The 23,672-nt window shown below is 33.4% G+C and overlaps 2 protein-coding genes across 3 annotated transcripts in view; both read left to right on the top strand.

Annotated features, from left to right (window-relative positions):
- The window catches only part of LOC114335348 (serine protease snake), a 102,869-nt gene extending 98,592 nt beyond the window's left edge, over positions 1-4,277 (top strand). The window contains exons 5-6 of the mRNA XM_028285576.2: positions 590-1,013; positions 3,962-4,277. Coding sequence (XP_028141377.1) covers positions 590-1,013; positions 3,962-4,141 — 604 coding nt within the window. The 3' untranslated portion in view covers positions 4,142-4,277. The remainder of the gene's footprint in view (positions 1-589; positions 1,014-3,961) is intronic.
- Positions 4,278-15,282: 11,005 nt separating this feature from the next.
- Positions 15,283-22,513, top strand: LOC114335344 (uncharacterized). Of its 2 annotated transcripts, XM_050649586.1 has the most exons (4): positions 15,283-15,381; positions 18,709-18,798; positions 18,847-18,966; positions 22,123-22,513. In XM_050649586.1, the coding sequence occupies exons 1-4, from the start codon at positions 15,309-15,311 to the stop codon at positions 22,125-22,127; spliced, it is 288 nt and encodes a 95-aa protein (XP_050505543.1). In that variant the 5' UTR covers positions 15,283-15,308; the 3' UTR covers positions 22,128-22,513. The 2 variants fall into 2 exon arrangements, with proteins under 2 accessions (XP_050505543.1, XP_028141372.1); XM_028285571.2 differs by having other exon boundaries at positions 18,709-18,966.
- Positions 22,514-23,672: the final 1,159 nt, after the last annotated feature.

The following is a 23,672-nucleotide window of genomic DNA, read 5'->3' as shown; positions in this document are numbered from 1 at the left end:
AAAATTTAATTTGCATATCTTAACCGGTTTTAGAGCAATAAATAAACCGTCAGTTTGTAATAAAAATTTCGACACTCCCTATCTCGGAAACGAAGCATTTGCGGACATAGGTTTGTAAGACAAACAGTAATTATTTTTTCATGCATAATTACCCCTTAAAGTTTGTCGTACTTATTTAGAAACATCCTGTATTGATTAAGAACATGGCTAGTTCTTAAATACCTAACTTTTTTATTATCCAACATAAGCGAATGAATCAAAAAACAGAATGTAAAGAAAACCTGAGGCTATAGTTTGGTTTTAATTTCAGTATTTTACAAAGGCTAGAATATACCACAAGGTGTGGTGAACTTTGAGAAAAAAACACAGTTTGATTGGTACAGCTGATATACAATAACAATTTAGGTACCTGTTTAGCAAAAATATTATTCCAGCGATATTGTTAAAGAATAAGGCTATAACATATTAAAAAAAATTACTTAAATCGCACAACAAGTTTAGGAAAGTCGAGACATCAAAAATGACCCATTTATTACATTAATATTTTTATTGTTTTTATTAAAAGTATATTAACGTCTTTTATTTTCAGAGGAGACGCTAAGTTTGCCAGAGGTGGTCTTGCAAATCAATCAGACACACACCACCTTCAAGTCAGAAATATCATTAAGCTAATAAAACACCCCAGGTACACCTTCGCAAAATACCATGATATAGCCCTAATGAAAGTTGACAGAAATTTTGAGCTCAATACGTTTCTACGTCCAGCATGCCTTTACACTAAAAAAGATTTTCCTGTAAAACATGCTGTAGCTACAGGCTGGGGTCTGACTGAATTCGCTGGAGAAGGCAGCGAAGATCTGCAGAAAGTTATTTTGGAGTATTTTACAACTTCCCAATGTAATAATACTTACAGGAGAGTTATAAATTCAGTTAACACGGAGCTTCCTGATGGAATTATTGAAGACTATATGATTTGCGCGGGATCTTCAGAGGATAGAAAAGATACCTGTCAAGTAAGTAATAAAAAAGTTATTTTATTTATCAATGCAAAAATTCACCTAATCCTATAATTAACCAGTATATTATATATATCCTGAGCATTTCCACAGTTTTCACTGAATTTCTTCCTCAACCGTTCTTTCTAGTTCTTTCCGTTTTGCCAATCCCATTCCTGCGGATCTTCGGGATCTGCCTATCTTCCTTCTTTCTATCGGGCTCCATTCTGTTATTCTGTTTATCCAAAGTTTTTTGTCTTTTTTTCCCTGATCTTATGTTATTTTATTCTGTCTCTTCTTGTTACTCTGTAGCTTCTACCTTGGAATTCTATCTCTGTTGCTCTTATTTTGTTTTTATCCAATTTTATTATTATCTAATTTTCACACCCAAAAGGATACTTCTTGTCATGGTTTTATACAGTCGGAAAAATGAAAGAATACCCATGAACGATCACATCAATCACTTATTTTGTATTTGCTGTCTTTTTATATAACAAACGTTTGTTATTTATAGAAAAACACAGCAAATACAAAATAAGTGATAGATGTGATCGTTTATAGGTATTCTTTCATTTTTCCGACTGTATGTTTGTTTTGAAACTTATGCTATCCATCAAGATGTCTTCGGTCTCCATAATTTTTGTTTCGAAGTGAATTAGATTATTTTTTACTATTACTGCTCTTCCTACACTAGCTGTATTTCTAGGGTGAAAAGCTTGTTATGCATGAATTTAACTACAGTTAAACCATTCTCTAAGGTTCCTCAGCCAGGAGATGCGTCTTCTTCCTATGCTTTTTCCTCCTTGGATCCTTCCTTGCCTAATAATTCTCAGCAACTCATATTTTTTTCCACTGGTAATGTGATCCAAATTTTTCAGTTTTCTAGTTTTTATACTCTTCATAATTTCCAACTCCTTGTTTAAACATCGTAGCACTTCAACATTGGTAATCCGTTAAACCCACTGAATTTTCAATATTCTTCTGTAACACCACATTTCGAACGCTTCTATTTTTCTTATGTGTTGTTTCTTCAATGTTCAAACTTCCAATCCGTATAGCAATATAGAAAATATGTAGCATCTTTGATCCCTCAATCTGAGAGGCAACTGAAGGTCTTTGTTTGTAAGCAGTGTCTTCATTTTTATAAATGCTTGCCTTGCAGTTTCAATTCGGACTTTAATTTCTTGGCTTTGGTCATTTTTGTCGTCAACCCAGGTTCCCAGATATTTGTATGTCTTCAATTTCTCTATTTGGGTTTGCTCTATCATTAACCTTTCATTTAATTACCTATTATCACCTATTAACATATTATCTTGATATAGTCTAAAAGGCAATATCAGAGAGATATCTGCAACCGGGAGACTGGGACGATAGACTTGTATTAAGGAACCTGAAAGTGCAGAACTCTATGAGTCAGATATTATAAAAAAAGATAAACAAAACACTGCTCAGTTTTCCTCTTTCCTCTATTTCCCTTCCATCACTCATATACTCTATTTTTAAACCAGGAGGAGTAATTTAAATTTACCACGCCGTAATGCTTGTTTGTAATTGGTCCAACTTCAGGCAAGTTTACTCCACTGTTATGAAATTTTGACACTAATGACATTTATGAAATTTTGACACTATTGGCATTTCATAGGTTAATTAAATTATATCAGTGATTTTTTTGTTTTCTGCGTCATTCCTTAATTTTTTAGATTTTTAGTCAGTCTGCTTTACATAAAAAGAATGTGTGTGTACTTTGTACGCACGTAACAAGTTATACTTCTACTACATATTATGTGATTTTTAAGACTATACCAAAAATTAAAAAAAATAAAAGAATAAAACGCACACAAACACATTGAAAAATGCCACAAAGAAAAAATGATTTCTGGACGATAATAATTGTTGGCAAAAATTTTAAATACGCATTTGCTGAAAAAAAAAAAATTATATAACAAATATACTTACAATCATAATATGCATAAAAAAATAAAAAAATAAAACTTGCATCGGGAATTGAACCCTTGAATTTCGTGCCGCTTTGACTCGTAATCGAAGCGTAGACTCACTCGTCCAATCGCACATTATTTATCATGTGGAAAAATACGGTAACTGAACGTTTTACTGTTTGACAGCTGTTTTGAAAATTATGTAGTTTAAATTTTGTGGAAGAAAATATAAAAATATAACAAAACAGTAAGAAAACAATATATTAGATGAAGATTGGTAGAACTTTTGTTGGTAATCAAATTAAGTATGTAAATCAAAGCATTACATACCTACTAGATAAATAAATCTACGCCAAAAAATCATAATTTAAAAATAAAAATCGAACCTAATTTGGGATTTCTCTGTAAAATCCGCATTCTTGAGAAAATAAATGTATGTATTTCAACCTAATCCAAATGTATAATTACAATATGATTATAATAAAAACTAGGTACTTACCAAATGAGAATGAGTTTTCCTTGTCCAAAATAGTCCAAAAGTCCAAAAATATAGGTATATGAAAACTATTTAAAAAGGCAGTATAACTATTAACTAACTTTTGTTTGTTGTTTCTTTTCACACAAATTTTAAAACGCAACAACCATAAATAATCTAACTACAGCTGTGCCACAGCCGCCATATTGAATAATTTTTGACATGTCATTTGAACATCCAATCAGAACAAAGTTATAATGCGCATGCGCCCGGTCGCTAGGTTTTCCCATATAAAAAATTTACCCTCTATAGCCGGTAAAGAAGTATAACTTCAAAAAGCAGGTATTAGTTTAATATAATATTTATGGATTACCTCCGAAGGCCGATATTATTAACCAAAAAATAAGATGTATTTGGTGATTTTTCTAGTGACTGTCTTGGATATGAATCTGTCTTTTTAGTTTACTCCTCCTGGTTTAAAAACAAAGTCTGTAGAATATACATATATATTCTGAATATTGTCTCAATGTGTTAATATCAGATTGTTTTTTTAGGGTGATTCTGGGGGTCCTCTTCAGATTGTCCACGAAGAAACCAATGAGGTCAAGTGTATGTATAACATAATAGGAGTTACTTCATTCGGTGTGGCTTGTGGCATTGGAAAAAACCAACCAGGAGTGTACACAAGAGTCTCTTATTACATAAAGTGGATAGAAGACAATGTATGGTCATAGCAGCAGACTGATTTTTAGTTATTAAGGATATTTGAGTATGTTATATCAGTAGAGTTTGCAGTAAACCGGGACAAATAGCCAAGGAATGATTTTTGCATTGACTGTTGTATATACGTAATATAGATAAGTTTTATGATATGTGTTTTTATTCTCTTTATGTATATTTATTCTTGCTACTGTTTTTTTATATAAATTATTTTGCACAAAGCCATCGACTGCACAAATGATTACTTATAGGAAATCAAAATCAGGATAGAAAAGGCTAGAGCAAATTTTAACAAAATGAAAAAAGTGCTCTGTATAAGAGATTTGAAGTTGGAGCTAAGAATTAGGTTGGCTAGGTGCTACGTTTTCTCGACGTTGTTTTAAGAAATGGGAGATTGGCCTTGATTGCGGTATAAGTAAATGAAAAAACTGTAATCATTCGAGCTGTGGGTGTACAGAAGGATTCTGAAAATATCTAGAGAGGACACGTAGGTAATAAACAAAGTGGTTCTGAGAAAGATAAATAAAGATTTGGAAATCTTAAATACCATCAAAACAAGAAAATTTTAATATATCGGACATATTACACGTGGAGAGATAGGTACAACTTGCTGCAATTAATTATGCAGGTAAAGATTCATGGAAAAAGAAGCATATGGAGACACAGAATATCGTTGCTGCGCAACCTAAGAGAATGGTTTGGATGTACATCAAATGAACTTTTCAGAGCAGCCCTCTCTAAAATCTGAATAGCTGTGATGATTGGTGACCTTCGTCGCGTAGATGGCACTTAAATAAGAAGGATCATCAGTCCAACGTGTTGATGGACGAAGTCTGCTTCGGTAGGCATCATCTCTTGGTCTCCATCTCAGTATCCGGTTTGTCCATCTCTTATCTGTCATTCGAGCCACGTGACCTGCCCAGTTCAATTTCAGTGTTGCTATTCTCTCTACTGCATTAACCTCCTTCCCCCTCCTCTATATGTTCTCCTTCGTAAGGATGTAGTGGCGTCATGTAAGTCGTTTGACTATTTCTATCCCATCCTCTCTCTCCTGTGCGTGTGGTTTTGTTTCGGAGAACGAGTAACCAGTCATGTCCCTTATTTGGTCCGACCATCGTAATGGAGATCCTCCTCTGGATCTTCTGCCCTCTATGTTGCCTTCAACTATCATTCGTTCCATACCTTCTCTTCTTCTAGTTATATGTCCAAAATATCTCAGTATATTTTGGTTGATGGTTGTGCTGAGTCTAGTTTTTATGTTAAGTTCGGCTAATATTGAATTATTTGTGCGATCTGTGTATCTTCTAATAATTGTCATAAAATTTACTTATTGTTACGAGTGATAACAGATTTTAAATTAAACGGAGCTTAAAAAAAATAAAAAAATTTGTGCGATGTGCGGTCCATGGTATGCGCAAAATTTTCCGGTAGACCCACATTTCAAATGCCATTAAAAAATGTAGGTGGCGATAGGAAATATTAACGCTCGAACAAGTCGTAAATTTGTGTTATTTGTAATGTCAGTATTCTTCCATATTTTTGTGAGTTTGTCTGTTGCCGATCTGGCCATTATAATGCGCCTGCGGATCTCGTCTTCGCATTATGCACTGTTAGTAATAACGGAGCCTTAGTAATTAAATTGTCTGACCACTTCGTAACCTGCCAAGTCTCTTATCTCCGGTTGGTTGTTTCTGATTCTATCGATGATTATTACTTTGGTTTTCTGTATATTTATTTTCCAACCATATTCTGTACTCACCGTTCCTAGCCTATTCATAATTTCTTCCAGTTCTTCTGGTGAAGACGCCAATATAACAGTGTCATTAGCATAACGTAGGTTTTTTATTTTTCTTCCTTCTATCCTTGCTCCACCTTGCCATTCCTCAAAAACTTGACGCATAATGTGTTCACTATATTATATATTGAATAGAATGGGGATATTATACATCCCTGTCGCACTCCAGATTTTAATTTGAAGTTTTTCGAAACCACATTATTAACTCTTACATTAGCGGTGTTATTTACATAAAGTGCTTGTAATAGATAGATGAGATGTACTGGCGAACCCATTTCTCTAAATATATGCCACATTTGATCCCATTTTACGTTATCGAAGGCCTTGGAGTAGTCAACAAAGCACAAATATGTTTCTATGTTAAACTCTCGAGATTTTTCGATAATTTGACTAATATTAAGAGGAAACAGTAGCGATCAACAGGTAGCGAAAACGCGTTCCAAGATTGCGGCTGTAATTTTGAATATTTTTTCGAGATATTTGGCACACGTATTCGTAATATAATAAAGAATGGCGGTACAGATCCCAATTTGAAAAATATATCAATATGTGGAAATTACTCTGTAATTAAATACAATATTAAAAAAACGAGCCTGTACCGCCATTAAGAAGAACAAAAAAATACACATTCTTCAAATAAACTTTTTTATCCGATGCCTAGGTTTTGTGTCATTTTGGAACTACTAATGGAATAAAAAATTTTAGTAGTTCCAAAATGACACAAAATCTAGGCATCGGATAAAAAAGTTTATTTGAAGAAAGTGTATTTTTTTGTTCTTCTTAATGGCGGTACAGGCTCGTTTTTTTAATATTGTATTTAATTACAGAGTAATTTCCACATATTAATATATTTTTTAAATTGGGCTCTGTACCGCCATTCTTTATTATATTACGAATACGTGTGCCAAATATCTCGAACAAATATTCAAAATTACAGCCGCAATCTTGGAACGCGTTTTTGCTACCTGTTGATCGCTACTGTTTTCTCTTAAGAATGTGTTCTCTTGTTCCCCTACCTGGGACGAATCCGCCTTGTTCTTGTGGAATTTGCGGTAAGAGAATGGATTTTAATATTTCATTGATTATTGTTAGAAGTACTTTGCTCGCGTGAGATATCAACGCTACTGTACGGTAATTACTGCAATCTGTCAGAGAACCTTTTTTGTATATGGGAATAAACGTGAGTTTACCCCAGTCATTTGGCCACTTTCCGGTATTCCAGATCTCATTGCAAATTCTAAGCATTACTTCCGTACCTAATTCTCCCATTTATTTGAGTATTTCCGCTGTTATTCCATCCTCTCCTTGTGCTTTTCTATATTTTAGCTTTTTTATTGCCGACTCAATTTCAGATTTCAATATTTGAGGTTCTTTTTCATAACTTCTTTTCTCTGTATTATGGTCTGGGTCGTGGTTAGAGAATAGTATTTCACAATATTGTTTCCACACTTCTGCGATACCGTCTGGGTTTGTTATGGTATTTCCACTATTATCTTTGATAATCTGTGTATGTGGTTTGAATTATCTCGCTAGATATTTGACTTTGGAGAAATGTTCTCTAGATTCTTGGCGATCAGCATGTTCCTCTAGTCTAGTTGTTCACATATGCTTTTATATAATTATTTTTGTCCCTTCTGCACAAGCGTTTTATAGTTGAATTTATGGTGCTTATCTCTATTTCCTTTTGTATTGGATTTGACGTGGCATTTCTAAGTTTTCGTCTTTCTTCTACAAGGTTGAGAGTTTCGTCAGTCATCCAATGTTTTTTCCTATCTATTTTTTCTTTGGGATTTGTGTTGTTGATGTCTTCGGTGATCAACTTCTTTGTGTGTTCCCACGTTTTGTCAGGGTTTCCGGTAGTCACTGCCTCTCTAAACTTTTCTCTCTAAACTTTTCCGGGTGTTTTGGAACCAATTTTTGTCTTTTTTTTGCAATTGTTTTACTGTTCAACTTAAAGCGAAATTTTGCTTGTAACATTTTATGGTCCGACCCACAGTCTGCAGCTGGTTTTTTCTTCACATTGATTACAGAGCTCCTCCATCGTTTAGTTATAAGAATATAATCTATTTGGTTCTTGTATCGTCCTCCAGGTGAAGGCCATGTTGATAATCTTCGAGGATGATGTTTAAACATTGTGTTTATTATACTGAGATCCATATCGATGGCAAATTGTAGGAGCCGTTCACCTCTGTCATTTCGCTCGCATTAACCACTCCTGATCTTTGTCGTAGTTGGCGTTTGGGATCCTGTCTCGTAGTGAAACGCCCAACATAGCACGCTCCATCGCCCTTTGAGACACACGGATCTTTTGCACTGTTCTTCTTGTATGTTAGATGATTTGAAAATACAGTTCAGCTTGACGAAGGCTGCCCAAGTCAGTCTTATACGACGGAGATCAGTGGCGGCTCGTGACATCTGCTATAGGGTGTGCTGCATGAACCACGGCCAATATAAAATAATAGAAATAGAATAACATACGAAAACAAAAACAATAAAATTAGCTTTAATACTAATTAATAGTAACTAATAACGACATGCTATAAAAATCTGATTAACTTACATTTATTGCATTTTTCTAAATTGGAAATTAATACGCCGGTCCTTTTTTGTCGCAAACTTTTCGATTACTTTATCGTTAAAGTTCGGTATTGAAGCGATGAACTTTTTTTCTATCGAGAGTGTGGAAAGGGCTGTTAATCTGTCTTCGCGCATTGAATTTCTTAAAAATGTTTTGATCCGTTTTAAAGTTGAAAAACTACGTTCAGCTTCTGCTGTGGTCATTGGCGTAGTCACCAGAATTTGTATCAACTTTTTGGTTTCTGTTAATGTGTCCTCTAAATTATTAGAAATTATAAATTTTAGTAAAGGCACTGCACCTTTTAATGTTCTACACTCGATATTGGAATACAAAACTGACAGTTCTGTTCGCAAACGGTTTTTATCAAAGAAGTTATAAGCTGTACAAGTTAAATCCAATTCATTTTCAGGAAACTTATTATTATATTTTTCGAAATGTTCTGAAGATAAAAGTGTTGCGGCAACTAGATGATTTGTATATGCAAACCTAAGAATTGTAACCTAAGAATTTCTAAACACGGCACAGATGCAACGGTCACGAATAACTGTCGTGAATTGCAGCTCGCAAACACATTTCCGAGGCCGTTAATCAGCCGATTGCCGAAGCACATCGGCTAAGATCGCCGTTTGCCTAATAAATGCATTTTACCGCTGCCAGTGTTTCGGTTGTTATCGACGCGGCTTCACTGGAGCAGCAAATACGTAAAAAGATTGCTTCACTGGAGCACCAAATACGTAAAAAAATTATACGGTTTCACTAGAGGAGTAAATACGTAAAAAAAATAATATTAATCATCGTTGTTGGTGAATTATTATTAACAGTTGATGTTTAATATGATAATATGGCAGATTTGAAATAAAACTATATTAATTATTCTTTAATAATTAAGATTTGCTATGGTTGTTTGGTAGTTCTGCAGCTCAGCAGCACATAAAGAAAAGCCGCCACTGACGGAGATACTATACCGTTGGGTTACCTTTTCCTATGCCAATCTTTTACCTAGGTATTTATAAGCCATTACCTTGTCGATGGATCTTGTTTTTGCGCATACCTCTTCGCTGACTACAAAATTTGTCATCATGTGGGTTTTAGATATATTAATTTTCAATCCCCCTTCTAGTGAGGAAAGGTAGTGCTGATTTAAAAGTTATTTGGCCTCATCTATACCATCAGCTATTAGCACAATATCATCTACAAAACTCAGGTGGCTAAATTTTTCTCCGTTTATGTTTATGCCCTTGTCAGTGAGTTTCGCCCTTTTAGATATATATTCCAAAAGTATAGTAAACAGTTTCGGTGATATGCTGTCCCCTTAACGTACTCCACGTTGTATCGGAAATTTCTGAGTGTGACGATCACTCACTCTAACATTAGCTGTTGCGTTTTGGTATATGTGTTTAATTATATTTACACACCGATAATCAATTCGGCATTCTGTAAAAGCTTTTAACATTTTTTGTTGATTGTTGGTGTCAAAGGCCTTTTCATAGTCCACAAATATTAAAGCTTATTAGATTATTATATTCAGTACATTTTTCTATAAGATTTTTTATTACCAATAGGTGATCGTTTGTTCCATAGCCTTTTCTATAACTCGTCTGTTTTATGGGCTGATAAAATTCCAATTTATTTTCTAATCGTTTCGTAATTGTTTTTGTAAATAGTTTATAAATATGAGAAAATAGACTTCTGGGCTTGAAGTTTCTGAGGTAGGTAACATCACCTTTTTGTGAAGTAGGATAATTTCTACGGTATGCCACTGAGTTGGTGTTATTGCTTCATGTAGACATCTAGTGAATAGTTTGAAAAGAACCTGCCATAATGTTTTTCTAGCCACTTTTAAGGCATCTGCTACCATTTCATCGCCTCCGGGGGACTTATTATTTTTCATTTGTTGCACTGACCTTCGAACTTCATTAGGTAATATATCCGATAAAATTTCAAATCCCTGATTGATTATCTTCCTTATATTGGAGAGTACCTACACAAAATATCAAGGGGTGGATGGTAAAAGATGAGAAGGAAGGCCTATTCAGGGAAAAGATATTAGGAGAAATGTGTTTCATATATCATTCAACACATCATTCATATCATTTGAGTACAGTTGGGGTGATAGTACCGTTCGCTTTGGCTTTCGAAGTACCGAATTCGGAAAGCACCTTATTTGAACTCTAAAGCTTTGGTTGTCCAAATAGAATAGTATAGAATAGAATAGAAATATGCTTTATTGTCATGAAAAATTGTACAATTTTATCGACCAAGCTTATAAAAAGTCAAGAAAACAAAACAATAACAATCCAATTTACTAAAATTACATAAATCGTCAATATATTTACAATAATAACAATAATAATGAAGTTAAACAGAAGTAATCAATTGCAAAATTTAAGTAAATTGCAAATGCATAGTCTACCTAGTAATTAATAAGTTTAACAGTTAAGCTGCTGCATGTGACACCCAAATATAGACAAAAAAAAATGATAATAAAAATACTACTTGTGCAAAGGGTACTGTAATTTCTTAGTTATTGATTAAGAAAATCTTCTACTGGATAATATGGTCTTTCAAATAGGTAGGCTTTTGTCAGTTTACGGAATTTGGGGAAAGATGCTGCAGATTTAAGTTGTAGAGGGAGATGGTTGTAAAGTTTTTTGCGGAATATAATATAGATTTCTTTACTAACTCAGAGGACGGGGTCGGCATATAGACGTCAAACGTAGAATTTCTCGTGAAGTAGTCATGATTAGGTCTTGGTGGAAAGACATGTAGATGTTTACGAATTAAGCAAACAGTTTCTAAAATATACAAAGATGAAAGGGTTAAAATTCTGTGCTCTTTGAAGTAACTTCTGCAAGGTGTTGTTCTTCTGAGGCCAAACAGATATCTAATTGCTCTTTTTTGTAATTTGAAAATAACATCGAATTGGGCAGCTGTACCAGAACCCCAAAAAGGAAGACCATAACGAAGATGTGACTCAAACAAAGAAAAATATGTTATTTTGGAAGATGCTAAATTGAGTTCATTCGAAACAGATCTTATAGCATAGCAAGCTGAGGAGAGTTTCTTCCTTAACAAATCATCGATATGGTGGGACCATTTAAGGTTGCTGTCTAAAAAAATACCAAGAAATTTTACAGAATCAACGGTACTGATCTGGCTGTTATTAAGAGGTAAGGGTTGAAGGACTCCTTTATAAGACAATGCTACTGTTTTATCTACGTTAAAAGACAGTAAATTAGAGTCAGACCAGGTTTTTATTGTAAGTAGATCAGAAGTTATAGTAGCATGAAGAGTTGTAATATTTGAGTTGCTCCAAGTGATACTGGTATCATCAGCAAAAAGAAAGATTTTGCATCGATTTTTAAACTAGTGATGTCATTAATAAATATAAGGAAAAGTAGAGGACCCAATACTGAACCTTGAGGTACCCCACATACAATGTTTTTGAGACTAGGGTCTGTATCATTTGCTCTAACCAGTTGTTTCCTATCATCCAAGTAAGATTGGAATCAATCTAAAGAAATACCTCGAATTCCGTAGAAATTTAGTTTTCTTATCAAAATGTTATGATTTACACAATCAAAAGCTTTGGCGTAGTCACAAAAAACGGTGGCAGTATGAAGATTATTGTTCAATGCTTGATAAACCTCATGTAGTACAGAAAAGATGGCATCAGCAGGTCATCTAACAAATTTAGCAGGTTCTGAAAAAATAGTTCCACGGAAGAGTTAGGTGATCTATAAATGCAAATAATATAAAGATTAAGATTCTTATTGTAAATTAACCAAAACTCAAAGAAGGCTTCACTTAGCAGAAGGTCATATTTTGTTACCGAAGAAAAATCATTGCTCGTAGATAGAATTAGGGTGCCTCCGTAAGCTGAGCTTGGACGATCATACCTAGTAATTGTAGTGTATTTTTCTACAAAAAAAGGCTCGTTGACTTCAAGCCAGTGCTCTGTAACCGCAACTACCGGGGGAAATCCTAATTCTTCTAGGAACAAAAATAATTCATCAGTTTTGTATCTTATAGAACGAATATTAATCAGAACCATGCTAAAGTTGTTATCACTAAAACAATTTGAGGATTCTAGTCCCTCAGAACACGTCGTGATGTTTAAAAATTTCGTTTTGGATAGGCAGCGGAATAGTAATTTCGGTGACATTCCCTTGATTTTTGCAGGTGAATAATTCTTTCAGAAGTGAGAAAGGATCTGTAAGCGTCAAGATCAGCTTCCACCTCATCTGGACCAATCCCATAGGCATTGTTAAATTCCACCAGAATTCGTCGTAGATCTTCAGTCTTAGTGGGAAGTCCCTCGGAAGCCAAAAAGAGTTTAACGCTTGTATTGGTAAATCCATCGTAAAACACTGAAGCTGGTTGGTCGTGTAGATAAGCAAGATGAAGTTTAATGGCTTTTAAGATATCCGGTTCCCTTAATATGGCTAGAAGATATCGACTATTCGAGTTATTGGTTAATCTAACTCTTAGTGGGGTCAAAGGATCCAGATTTATCGAAGGTTCTAAAGTATTCTTCTTAATGAAATTTACGGGCGAATGGAACGGATTCTTAGATTTACAAACTTCGATGGCCTGCTTGTCTGTACGTATGTTTGTGTTTCCTACTTCATCTTTGTTCTTGCGAGAATTGGTAATTGGATTTTCCAAGGTGACAGGACTTCTGAGATTCTTCGGATTCTTATGTGACTCAGATGAAAGTGTTGGTTCAGAATTGGAAGATTCTATAGGCCATTTGATGTTAACACCAGGTGGCCAAATTTCCTTATTAAATAATAGGTTAATAGCTGTTCTAGATTTTATACCTATTTTGAACGAAGAGCCAGTTGCTGTGTCGGCATCTTTAAGGAGTGTGTAACATCTAATGTATTCCTTAATGCCTAGCCTCTCTTTGATATAGTGCACAACTTGTATAGGGGTGTACGTTGGGGTCAAGTTACTAATAACTACAAAGTGACATTTATCTTCTGTAATTTTTGGCTTTTGACCTGGACTTGGTTCGAGATGTCGGGGCTCTTCAGTTTGGGTACTTGCGGTGGCATAAGATGTATTTTTCTTCAATATCTCTTTTTTAGTTGGTATATTAGATATATTTTTTGTAAGACTGCTCATTTGATTTGAAATTTCACCGATATTTGAAGAGAGCCTTTCTAATCCCAACTTAATCTCAGTTGAATTTGTGTCTTGGATTTTAACCTTGATAGTCTCATCTGAAGAAGAGCCGAAAAAAACTGACGATATATTAAAAATGTCGTGTTCCATCTGCCTTACAGATTTTAAAACCTTTTCAGGATTCAGCAGGTTGTTTAGTTTGTGGATCTCGTCAATTTTTTTCGTAAGATAGTCCAGTTTGCCGTCATTTTTAGTTAATAGGTCATAAGTCTCGATGAAAACAGGAAAATTGTCATTTAGTCTTTTAGTAACTTGAATTAAGGCCTCAAAGTTCTCTAAAGGTATTTGATTTTTTGATAAATTTGTAATTTTTTCATTTAAATAATTTAAACTTGGAGAGTCACATACGGTACAAAAGAATCTAAGATGAGAAGACTTTTGGTCCAATAGGGTTTTAGTGATGGTCTTGTTTAATTTTGTACATTTCATACAGAAGTTTCTTTGGCAATCTCCATTACATGTTAACTGGTTGTATTTATCCGAGTCAGAATATTGTGTAAGACAATGTTCACAAGTATGTGCAAAAATTAACTAGGTCGATGTGATGATGGTAATAAAAATTGAAACACTTACAGCTAGTATTCACAACACATAAATCAAAACAAATAACAAAACTTGTAAACACAAGAAAACAAATCAAAACATACATCCGTATACTTCCACTGCTGGAAAACGAATAAAAAAATATTAGTCTCGTCATGGCTCCACTTAATCCATAGCGTTTCAGTTTAGATATCATTGCTTTATGCCAGACTCTATTGAAGGCAATGTACAGAGATCCTTCTTTCGCTCTTTTTATTATCGTACTGACATCAGATATGCTGCTTCCTACCTCTCTTCCCTCTCTCTGAGCCACGAATGTTGCTCTCGCCCATGGCCAACTTAATGAAAAAATCTCATTATTTTTTATTATTTAGACATGGACATTTTTATTAGACACGAACGTTGGAAATATCTTCCATTAATAATTTGGAAGCCTTAGAAATGTGCGAAGAATGTTCCGCATACCATGGACTGATTGACAAATAGGGTGAGAAACGATGAAGTCTAAAGAAGAGAGAAAATACTAAGAGAGAATTGCTCAACTTGATCACGAAAAATTGGATACCTGGGCTATATCCTGAGAGCGTAATCCCTCAACTAATCATCCAATGAAAGATTGAGGGTAAGAGAGGAGCAGGTCGCAAACAAATGCCATGGTTGTGAAATATAAAGAACTGGACAGGCATAACTAATACAGGCGAACTTTTGCATGCCACGTCTGACCTTTACAAAAGTCGCAAAAGTACTATAATGTGATAAGAAGAAGATTTTCGATTTAATAAAATGAATAGCCGGTATAAAGTATTAGAGACGCCCCCTCTGCTTCTGGCTTATTATTAAAATGCTCCAACTGGATTTTCCAGTTAATCAAAATTGCTTCCTTATATCTTGACAATTATGCCATTTTAATAATTTTGTCGTAATTCACCAACTTATTTTAAATAATTTTATGTTAATTGAATTTATAAAATTTTTAATAATAAAAAAAAAACATAATATTATATATAAAACGCTTCTTGATTTCTGTATTTTTAATAGTCCTTATTTTTTTGATAAATGTAGTTCGTTGGGTAAAATGTTTCACTTCAGAATCACTAATTTCGTTGTTATCCTAATATGCTGTTTAGGTGTCATGGGGCAAGAAGAAGGTAAATATTTTTGTGTTTTTTACCTGACTGTAGATAGTATATTTTAAAATCACAAAATTTATCATGTCAAGTTTTATATGTCGCAGTACAGTATTTTTTGAGGGTTTCTTAAGGGGATAGGCTAAAATTTCGGCTCCAAAGCATTTTAAATACATTCATTTTGTCGAATCCTGAGAAAACTAATAAGAATTTTTAAAAAATTTAAACGCAAAATGAAAGATTATATCATTACCCACGGTAGAAAGTACCTGAAAACCTCTATAATATTTATTTCAATAAGTTACAGGGGTGAAAAAGAAGAGAAAATTGAGTATGATTTTTAACTTCAAATATCTTGTATGAAATCCTAAGAAGCAAAAACATCGACAGTCGCGACAATAACATCATATCCAAGTTGTACTGGGGGCAAACAGCAAAAATCAAGGTTGATAATGATTTAACCGAAGGTGTGCGTTCGTCGAGGTGTGCGTCAGGGTTGTGTGCTTTCTCCACTACTATTCAATATATACAGTGATGAGAGCGCTAATAACCTGCAAAATAACGCAATAGATGGAAAACATAATAAGTTGTGAAACAAAAAGGAAGAATAAATCTAGTGAAGGTGGGAGAATTATTTCTCACCTTTAGACGTATCAGACAAGTATTTAAACTAAGACTGTCACTGGCAGTTGCAGTACTGTCAGTGGCAGTTGCCAAACTCGTCCGATACGTCTAAAGGTGGAAAACAATAAGTAGAATGTAAATTTAAAGGTTTTTATCGTTAAATCTCCCACCTTCAGTTAGAGCTTCACGATATTCGATAAAAATATCGATATTGTATTGATATGGTATCGAAAACCAATACAATACCGATACAATACATACCTTGGCAATATTAATGTCGATACGATACTCTTTATCTGAAATCAATACAATACTTTTGTATTGTCGATACGCTTGCCTCGATATTATTGAAAATATCGATATCGAGAAAAAAAACTACAGCTACAGTTGTTTGATTATATTTTGTGGAATAGGTATTTAGATCATAATTACTTACATAAAAGTATAAGTGATCTGCAACCCGTTATAATATTTTACACTTGAGTGCCTGAACTTGAAACTCTTGAGAGTTTCTCAAATGTGGCATTTGTGGCAATATTATGGAAGTGAGTGATGATGACACAAAAATAATTTTCAACAAATACTGAATTACGATTCATTCCCAATCTCCGGGGATTTCCCTATCTTTTCAAAAGTAGTTTTTAAACAATACAGAATTAGTAGATTAGTATTAGTCGACTTTCGAAGAAGCAGTCAGCCATATTCAATTTTTATAAGAATCTAAAGTTATAAGAAATATTCGTAATATTTTTAGAATAATGTCCATTTGCCAAGCATGCAAAAGTGGGCATAAAGAGCCTACACAACTCAGATGTCTACAATGCAATAAACTTGATTATTATATAAATATAATAATCAAGGACTATTATATTTAATATTAATTTTTATCTCGATATTTTAGCGAGTATTGTATCGATATCGTATCGAAATCAATATCAATACGATATTTTTATAAGAAGGTATTGCCGATATCGATACTCGATACGATACTTCATTGACATAACCAATACAATACTCAATACTTAAAAAGTATCGATATTGTATCGTATCGTGAAGCTCTACCTCCAGTAGTTTCATTTCTTTTTATCTCACACCTTAATACGTTTTCCATCTTTTGCGTTTTTCTGCTAGTTATTAACGCGCTCATCACTGTCTACAGTATACAGCATACAGCTAATAACCGGCAGAATACCGCAAAAGATGGAAAACATAATACATTGCGAAGTAAAAAGAGATGAAACTAGCAGAGTTGAAAATTATCGGTATAAGCGTATAAATTAACATTGCATTACTATACATAGTTTCCCACCTTTACAGGTATCGAAGGAATATGGCAACTGCCACTGTGACAGGAGAATTTTATCTCCCGTCACTGACGTCTAAAAGTGGGAAAAGTGTAATGTAATGCTAATTTATACGTTTATACCGATAATTTCCACCTATGATAGTTACATCTCCCTTTACGTGGCAATGTTTTCCATATATTGCGTTATTATGCCGGTTATTAGCGCGCTCATCAATGTATATGCTCCTAGAGCATAAAATTGGTATTAACATTAACGAAGAATTAATTGACGAGATGCTGATGATACGCTCATAGTAACAGATATCCTAGCAAATTTACAGTATTTGATGGAAAACATAAACACTCATACTAAGAAGTATGGTGTAAAACTGAACATCAAAAAGACTAAATTTATGATTGCAACAAAGAAACTATACAATAATGTGAATTTGAATATAAATAATGAGCAAATTAAAAAAGTAACGCCCTACAATATTTGGGGGATTGGTTCACTGACACTAATGACCAGACAAGAAAAATTAAAAGTGGAATAGAAATATCTAGCTACTCCAATGCATTTTCCAATGCATTTTACAAGGTAAAATTGAAGGATAAAGGGCCCCAGGACGAAGAAGAATATCCTAGCTTACTAACCTGAGAGCATGGTATAGAAAGACCTCAACACAACTATTCCGTATAGCAACTAACAAAATCATCATAGCCAGAATGATCGCCATCGTTGGGAACGGACAGGCAAGAAGAAAGAAGAAGGAATATCGAGACAATAATTTACCAAAATGAAAAAGTTCCTATCCTGTCGAGACAAATCTGAAATTGAGAACGAGAATGTTAAGGTGCTAGGTTTTCTCCGTTCTGATGTACGGCATAGAAGCTTGGACACTTAAAAAGATAAACATCAAAAATATTGAGGCATTCAAGACGTGGTGCTATAGGAGAATGTGGAAAATACCGTGTAACAGATCAAGATGCTTTGCTGAAGATGGGGAAGGAATGCGAAGTCATAAAAACTATACAAACCGGAAAACTTGAATATCTGTTCCACATAAAAAGAGGGAAAAGGTACTCCCTGCTATGGCTCATAATGCAATAAAAGTCCCGGGAAAGAGAAATGTGGGACGTAGGAGGATTTCCTTGTTTTAAAATTTAAGAGAGTACGGGTGCATTTCAATACAACTGTTCAAAGGTGCAGCCAACAAAGCTAAGATTGCTGTGATAGTAGCCAATATCCGATAGGAGACGGTACTGCAAGATGAAGAATAAGCAGCTAGATGAAACTAATATTGTGACCGTATTTTCTTCATCAGTCTCTATCGAGCTTTTTCTTGCCAAATTCCAGCTTACACCTTATTGGTTGTTTAATGATTATTAGTATTTTTTTTTGTTTTAATGTAATAGCGAGCAATTGTCTTTGGTTTCAGTGGGTGATGAATGCCTCACGGATGAAGGGTTGACAGGAGTCTGTAGAGATATCAGGGATTGCCAAAGTGTCCTAGATAACATTGAGAAGGGTAAATATCCAACGGATATGTGCGGTTTTATCCAATCAATTATTATAGTTTGTTGTGTACCACAGAAAGAAGTAACGCCTCGCATTAGGGCCCCAATTTCAACCGAATCCACTACGCATAAAGTTGCTAACCGAGTTAATAATCAGCCAGGAGATAAGGCCAATGAAAGTAAGTATAATTTTAACATAAATAATTATTTCGTTGTAAATCGAAACAAAAGCCGTCTTATTTTAACTAGTTCAGAGAGCGCTAAAAGCACCCTGACCGGTTTCAACCCTTATTAGGATATCATCAGAGAGTGCATATTTGATTCTCTCTGAACAACACTAAAACTCGTTCTGCCAGCATCGATTCACAACGAAATAACCTGGTGGTGTGGATGTCGTAGCGACATCTGCTATAGACAAGTAAAAGGTTTTTTTTTAATAAAATTAAAAACAATATCAAAAATAAAACTTTATTGGAGCCAATCTTTCGGTAACAACTTCGTGGTTTCTAAAATTTGCAAACCAACGAATTGCCGGAGCAAAGAATGCCGAGAGAGATCTAACAGTTGCATCTGACTTCCCGCCCGATCTAGCAGATGGATATAACTAGTAAAGAATAAAAACAATCTGAAGTATCAATACCGCAACTGTCAAATAAATATCACCAATGTATGCCAAAATTTCAACTTTCTTCGATCGCAGTAAGAGTGTAATTCTAACAAGTGTGCTTTATGAAAACGCTTTATATTTCACTTATAGGGGAGTGCAATTAGAACGAAAATATGCATTGTTTCGGAATAATTCAAACAAGCTTATATTTTTCTAAAACTTTTTTTGTTAGTTTATATACATGTTAAAGTAAAAAGTTCTACTCGCAGATTTGGTCGCTAATTGTTTATTAATTGTTTAGACAATAACAATTGTTTTGTATAAATAATTTTAAAAATATCGTTGAATTCATCATTTTACTTTGATCAAATATGTTTCTATTTTGTTTTTGGTTATGCTGAATCCGAATATGGCAATAAAATTTGAAAATTATTATACAGAAGCTCTTGTACAGTATGTTGGCGTAACTAGGAACCACATGTAAATCTTTTTTATTATCAATTTTACGGAAAAAATTATTCTTCATAAAATACTCTGGATAGACAAAAATCGAAAACTCAACGATCAGATAATAAATTTTAACAATTTTATACGAGTTATGTCAAAAATATGATTTTCTTTAAAGAGTAAAGGAGGTACCTTTATATTCCAGAATATCAAAAAATGCTATTATGAAAAATTGCTTGAAATTAAAAACTATATTTTAATATACAATTACATCATTCTAATCGAAAAAAAAATTAAATTTTTTCTCAAATTACCAATACCTATCATCATTTTATTACAATTATTGTAACTATTTTATTATCACTAAAATCTAAGATACAACCATCAGATATCAAACTTTTTCAGTTTTATACGAGGTATGTAAAAAATATTAATTTTTCTTAAGTGTTAAGTGCCTTTATTATTCACAATATTTTAATTAGAAGGATGTAATTGAACACTGAAACATATTTTTCGATTCCAAACAACTTTTCTTAATAACAAATTTTGATATTGTGATTTATAAAGGTACTTTACTCTTGAGTGAAATTAATATTTTTTGGCATACCACGTATAAAATTAATAAAATTTTATATTTTATGGGTGCATCTTAGATTATAATATATAATGCAGAGTATTTTATAAAGAATAACTTTTTTTCGTAAGACTGATAATAAAACAGTTATCAATAGGTTCCAAGTTACGCAGACATACTGTATTAGAGCTAAAAAAATGTTTTTGTTGAACATCTATTATTGTTAAAGCTTATTATTAAATGTATTTATGTAAGTTTTACAAAAAAAAAGTTTTGATCACTTTGTATAAACATTTTTTTAGCTGGTAATTTTCGGTTTTTGTATTACATTTTTGTTAGCTTTCTTAATTTTCTCAAAAAGAAATAGTGTATTTCATTTCTAAAGTAAAATAATTTAGTGCATTTTAAAGACTACATCCTAAGCTTTAAAAAACACCTATAAAACTGTAATGGACCTGTTAAAACTTGAGTAATACCGTCTTAAATTGGTGTTAATTCTGTAAAACTATGAAGTTTTCAAAAATTACATTTTTTGAGACGTCGTATCATTTGAAGTCAATTTTTGGGATACTTTTTAAATAAAACATCGTTTAGTAAGATGTATGAAAGGTAAGTTGTGCAAAATTAAGAGTTTTATAAGAAATATTGTATTAGTTACTCATTTTTAAATCATTTTTAAACAAAATTCATGTAAGTCTCATTTTCAGCCCACACCGTACTTATGTTCATACATTTTATTTCATTTTTATTATAACCATAAGATAGCTTAATTATTCTTCTGTCATGTCCAACTTCTAAAATTTCATTTGATCGATCAGTTGAAGAATTACAATCAAATAACTCAACCGTGCACTTCGCCGTACGCTAGTTTACAGTGCGCCAATGTTTGCGAGTAGGGTGACTTTAGGGTTATAAATAAAAAATTATAGAAGCTACAGATTTAATTTTAGAAAAATCTTTATATAAGTTTTTTTTTTAATTTTCTGAATTTTTCAGTGGTCAAGTCAGTTTTTTTTAAACTTATATTTTCTGAGTTATTTAAAAAAACATCTAATTTCGCAGTTCATTTGTTTAATAAAAAATGAAGCACCCACTTCTCGAGTAGAACTTTTTGATATGTTTTTTATTTCATTTCTTAATGAAATTACAAAAAGTTTTTATCTTGTTTGATTTTTTCCGAAGTGAAAATCTATATGCACTCCCCTATTATACAAATTAAATGAAAAAAGTTAGGACATGTTTCTTTAAATTTACGTTAATATAAATCTCCAAATATTATTTTTACGCGTAATTAATAAAACATGTCTAGTGGCTGTAATTCCAGTGTACTCGGCTAAACTATTCTAAAAAGAACAGACCTACCACTTAAATATTTCCTGTTGGTATCATTTGACGTCACGCCACGTCACGTGCTATGACGCGGATGACGTGTAACGGTATCTATATTGTACGGACTGTATATTGTAACATCAGTAACTATTCCCGTTTTTTACTGTTTAGAGATAATCCTATAGACATACCTGTATCAACTTCTTCGCAGTACGCAATAAAAATAAATCTGAGAAAACTGGACCTAAGTTAATAAAAGTAAATTAAAGAAATAAATCGTTAAATTATTGGAACTAACTAAAGAATTTCATAGTGTGTTATTTAACAAAAATGTATGCTTATATTCTTTTTACTGATAATCGGTTATTTGTTACTTAGACTAGAATACGACTGGTGGCTTTCGACCAATGGTGGAGCAGTGCGGCAAAAGAAAAGGGCTTGCAGCTTAAGTCCGGGATTCCTCGAAAGCGGCACCGAAAAAATGCGACCGTAATACTGCTATGAATGACGTCATAAAAAACTGTACCATGCAAAATAATAGCGGTGGTTTCCAAGGATGCGTTGGAAGCCACCGCTTGCTGAGTTTACACATTTCATTGCCGCAGTGAAGAACCTTGAATTTTTCACCGTAATCTGACGTCATTTATCGCAGTGTTACGGTCGCAGTTTGTCAGTGCCGCTTTCGAGGAAACTCAGGCTTAAGTGATAATTTTTTTAAATAGTATTTATGTAAATAATATATTATGACGAATAAAGACCTTATTGTGATTGTTATAATTATTAATCCTTTCTATATCCCCACCGGAAGAGCGTTACCTAATAATTTTATATCTCTACTTCTTGTTAAAATTTCTGGAGGTATTTTTTCGTTTCGTACGCTATGGACGGTTCCTTGCTATAGAAAATATTCCTGTTTGTGCTCATATTTGCTACAAAAAAGCATTTGATAAAGTAAAATATCGCATACCTAGTTCAATAGTGCCACAAGTGCAAAACACAATATTCTCGAGAAATGAGCAAAACGTTCTGTAGTAAATGCGTTATGCCCTGTAAATAATTTATTTTGAGAGTGACTGGCTTCAAAATTACAATTTAGCTAGTAAATTATACACTTATTGGCTGGATCTTATTACAATTTATTAAAAATAAACCTTATTAGTGTTTTGATAGTTATGGCGATATTGCATTCTGAAGAAAGTCATTTATAAAACAATACTTACGAGATACGGCAGCAATATAATGAAAAGATCAATTGTTTTTTGCCGTTGTGGCCGTATTGAATTATACCGGTTGTATTGTGGCAGTGTATATTATCGCCACATCTCTCTTGATTTTTGCAGTTGTGGCCGTATTGAACGTATTGAATTACATCGGTTGTATTGTGGCAGTGTATATTATCGCCACATCTTCCAGTTATGGCCGTATTGCATTTCCAAAACGTCCAAAAACCCTACAGTGAAATACCGAAGTAACTTACTTTATACTTATCCAAAAGAATATTTTAGTTCAGGCTGTATTGCATTAGATGGGCCATTATATAGGCAATATTTTACAGCCTTAACCCAAAATTCGAATTTTTTGCAGTTGTGGCACAATTGAACTAGGTGTGCGATATGATAAACTCACAAACATATTAAAAGAAGCAGACTTAGATGATATAGAGACTTGAGAATCATTTATAATTTATATCACAACCAAACTGCTAATATTAAAGTGGACGGCCAATTGACAGAGGCATTCTCCAGAGATAGAGGAGTGAGGCAAGGATGCATTCTGTCGTCAGTGTTGTTTAATATTATACTCTGAATATATCTTCAAGCTAGCGCTGGCACAACGGAAGGAAGGCATATTAGTCAACGGAATTCATCTAAACAACATTAGAGATGTCGAATACGCAATTGTTTTTGCAGATAGTCTAAATGGTTTGA

This window comes from Diabrotica virgifera, chromosome 4, assembly GCF_917563875.1.
Source record: "Diabrotica virgifera virgifera chromosome 4, PGI_DIABVI_V3a".
NCBI classification, from domain to species: Eukaryota; Metazoa; Arthropoda; class Insecta; order Coleoptera; family Chrysomelidae; genus Diabrotica; species Diabrotica virgifera.
Note: the sequence above shows the minus strand (reverse complement) of the source record. Positions and strands in the feature narration are given on the sequence as shown.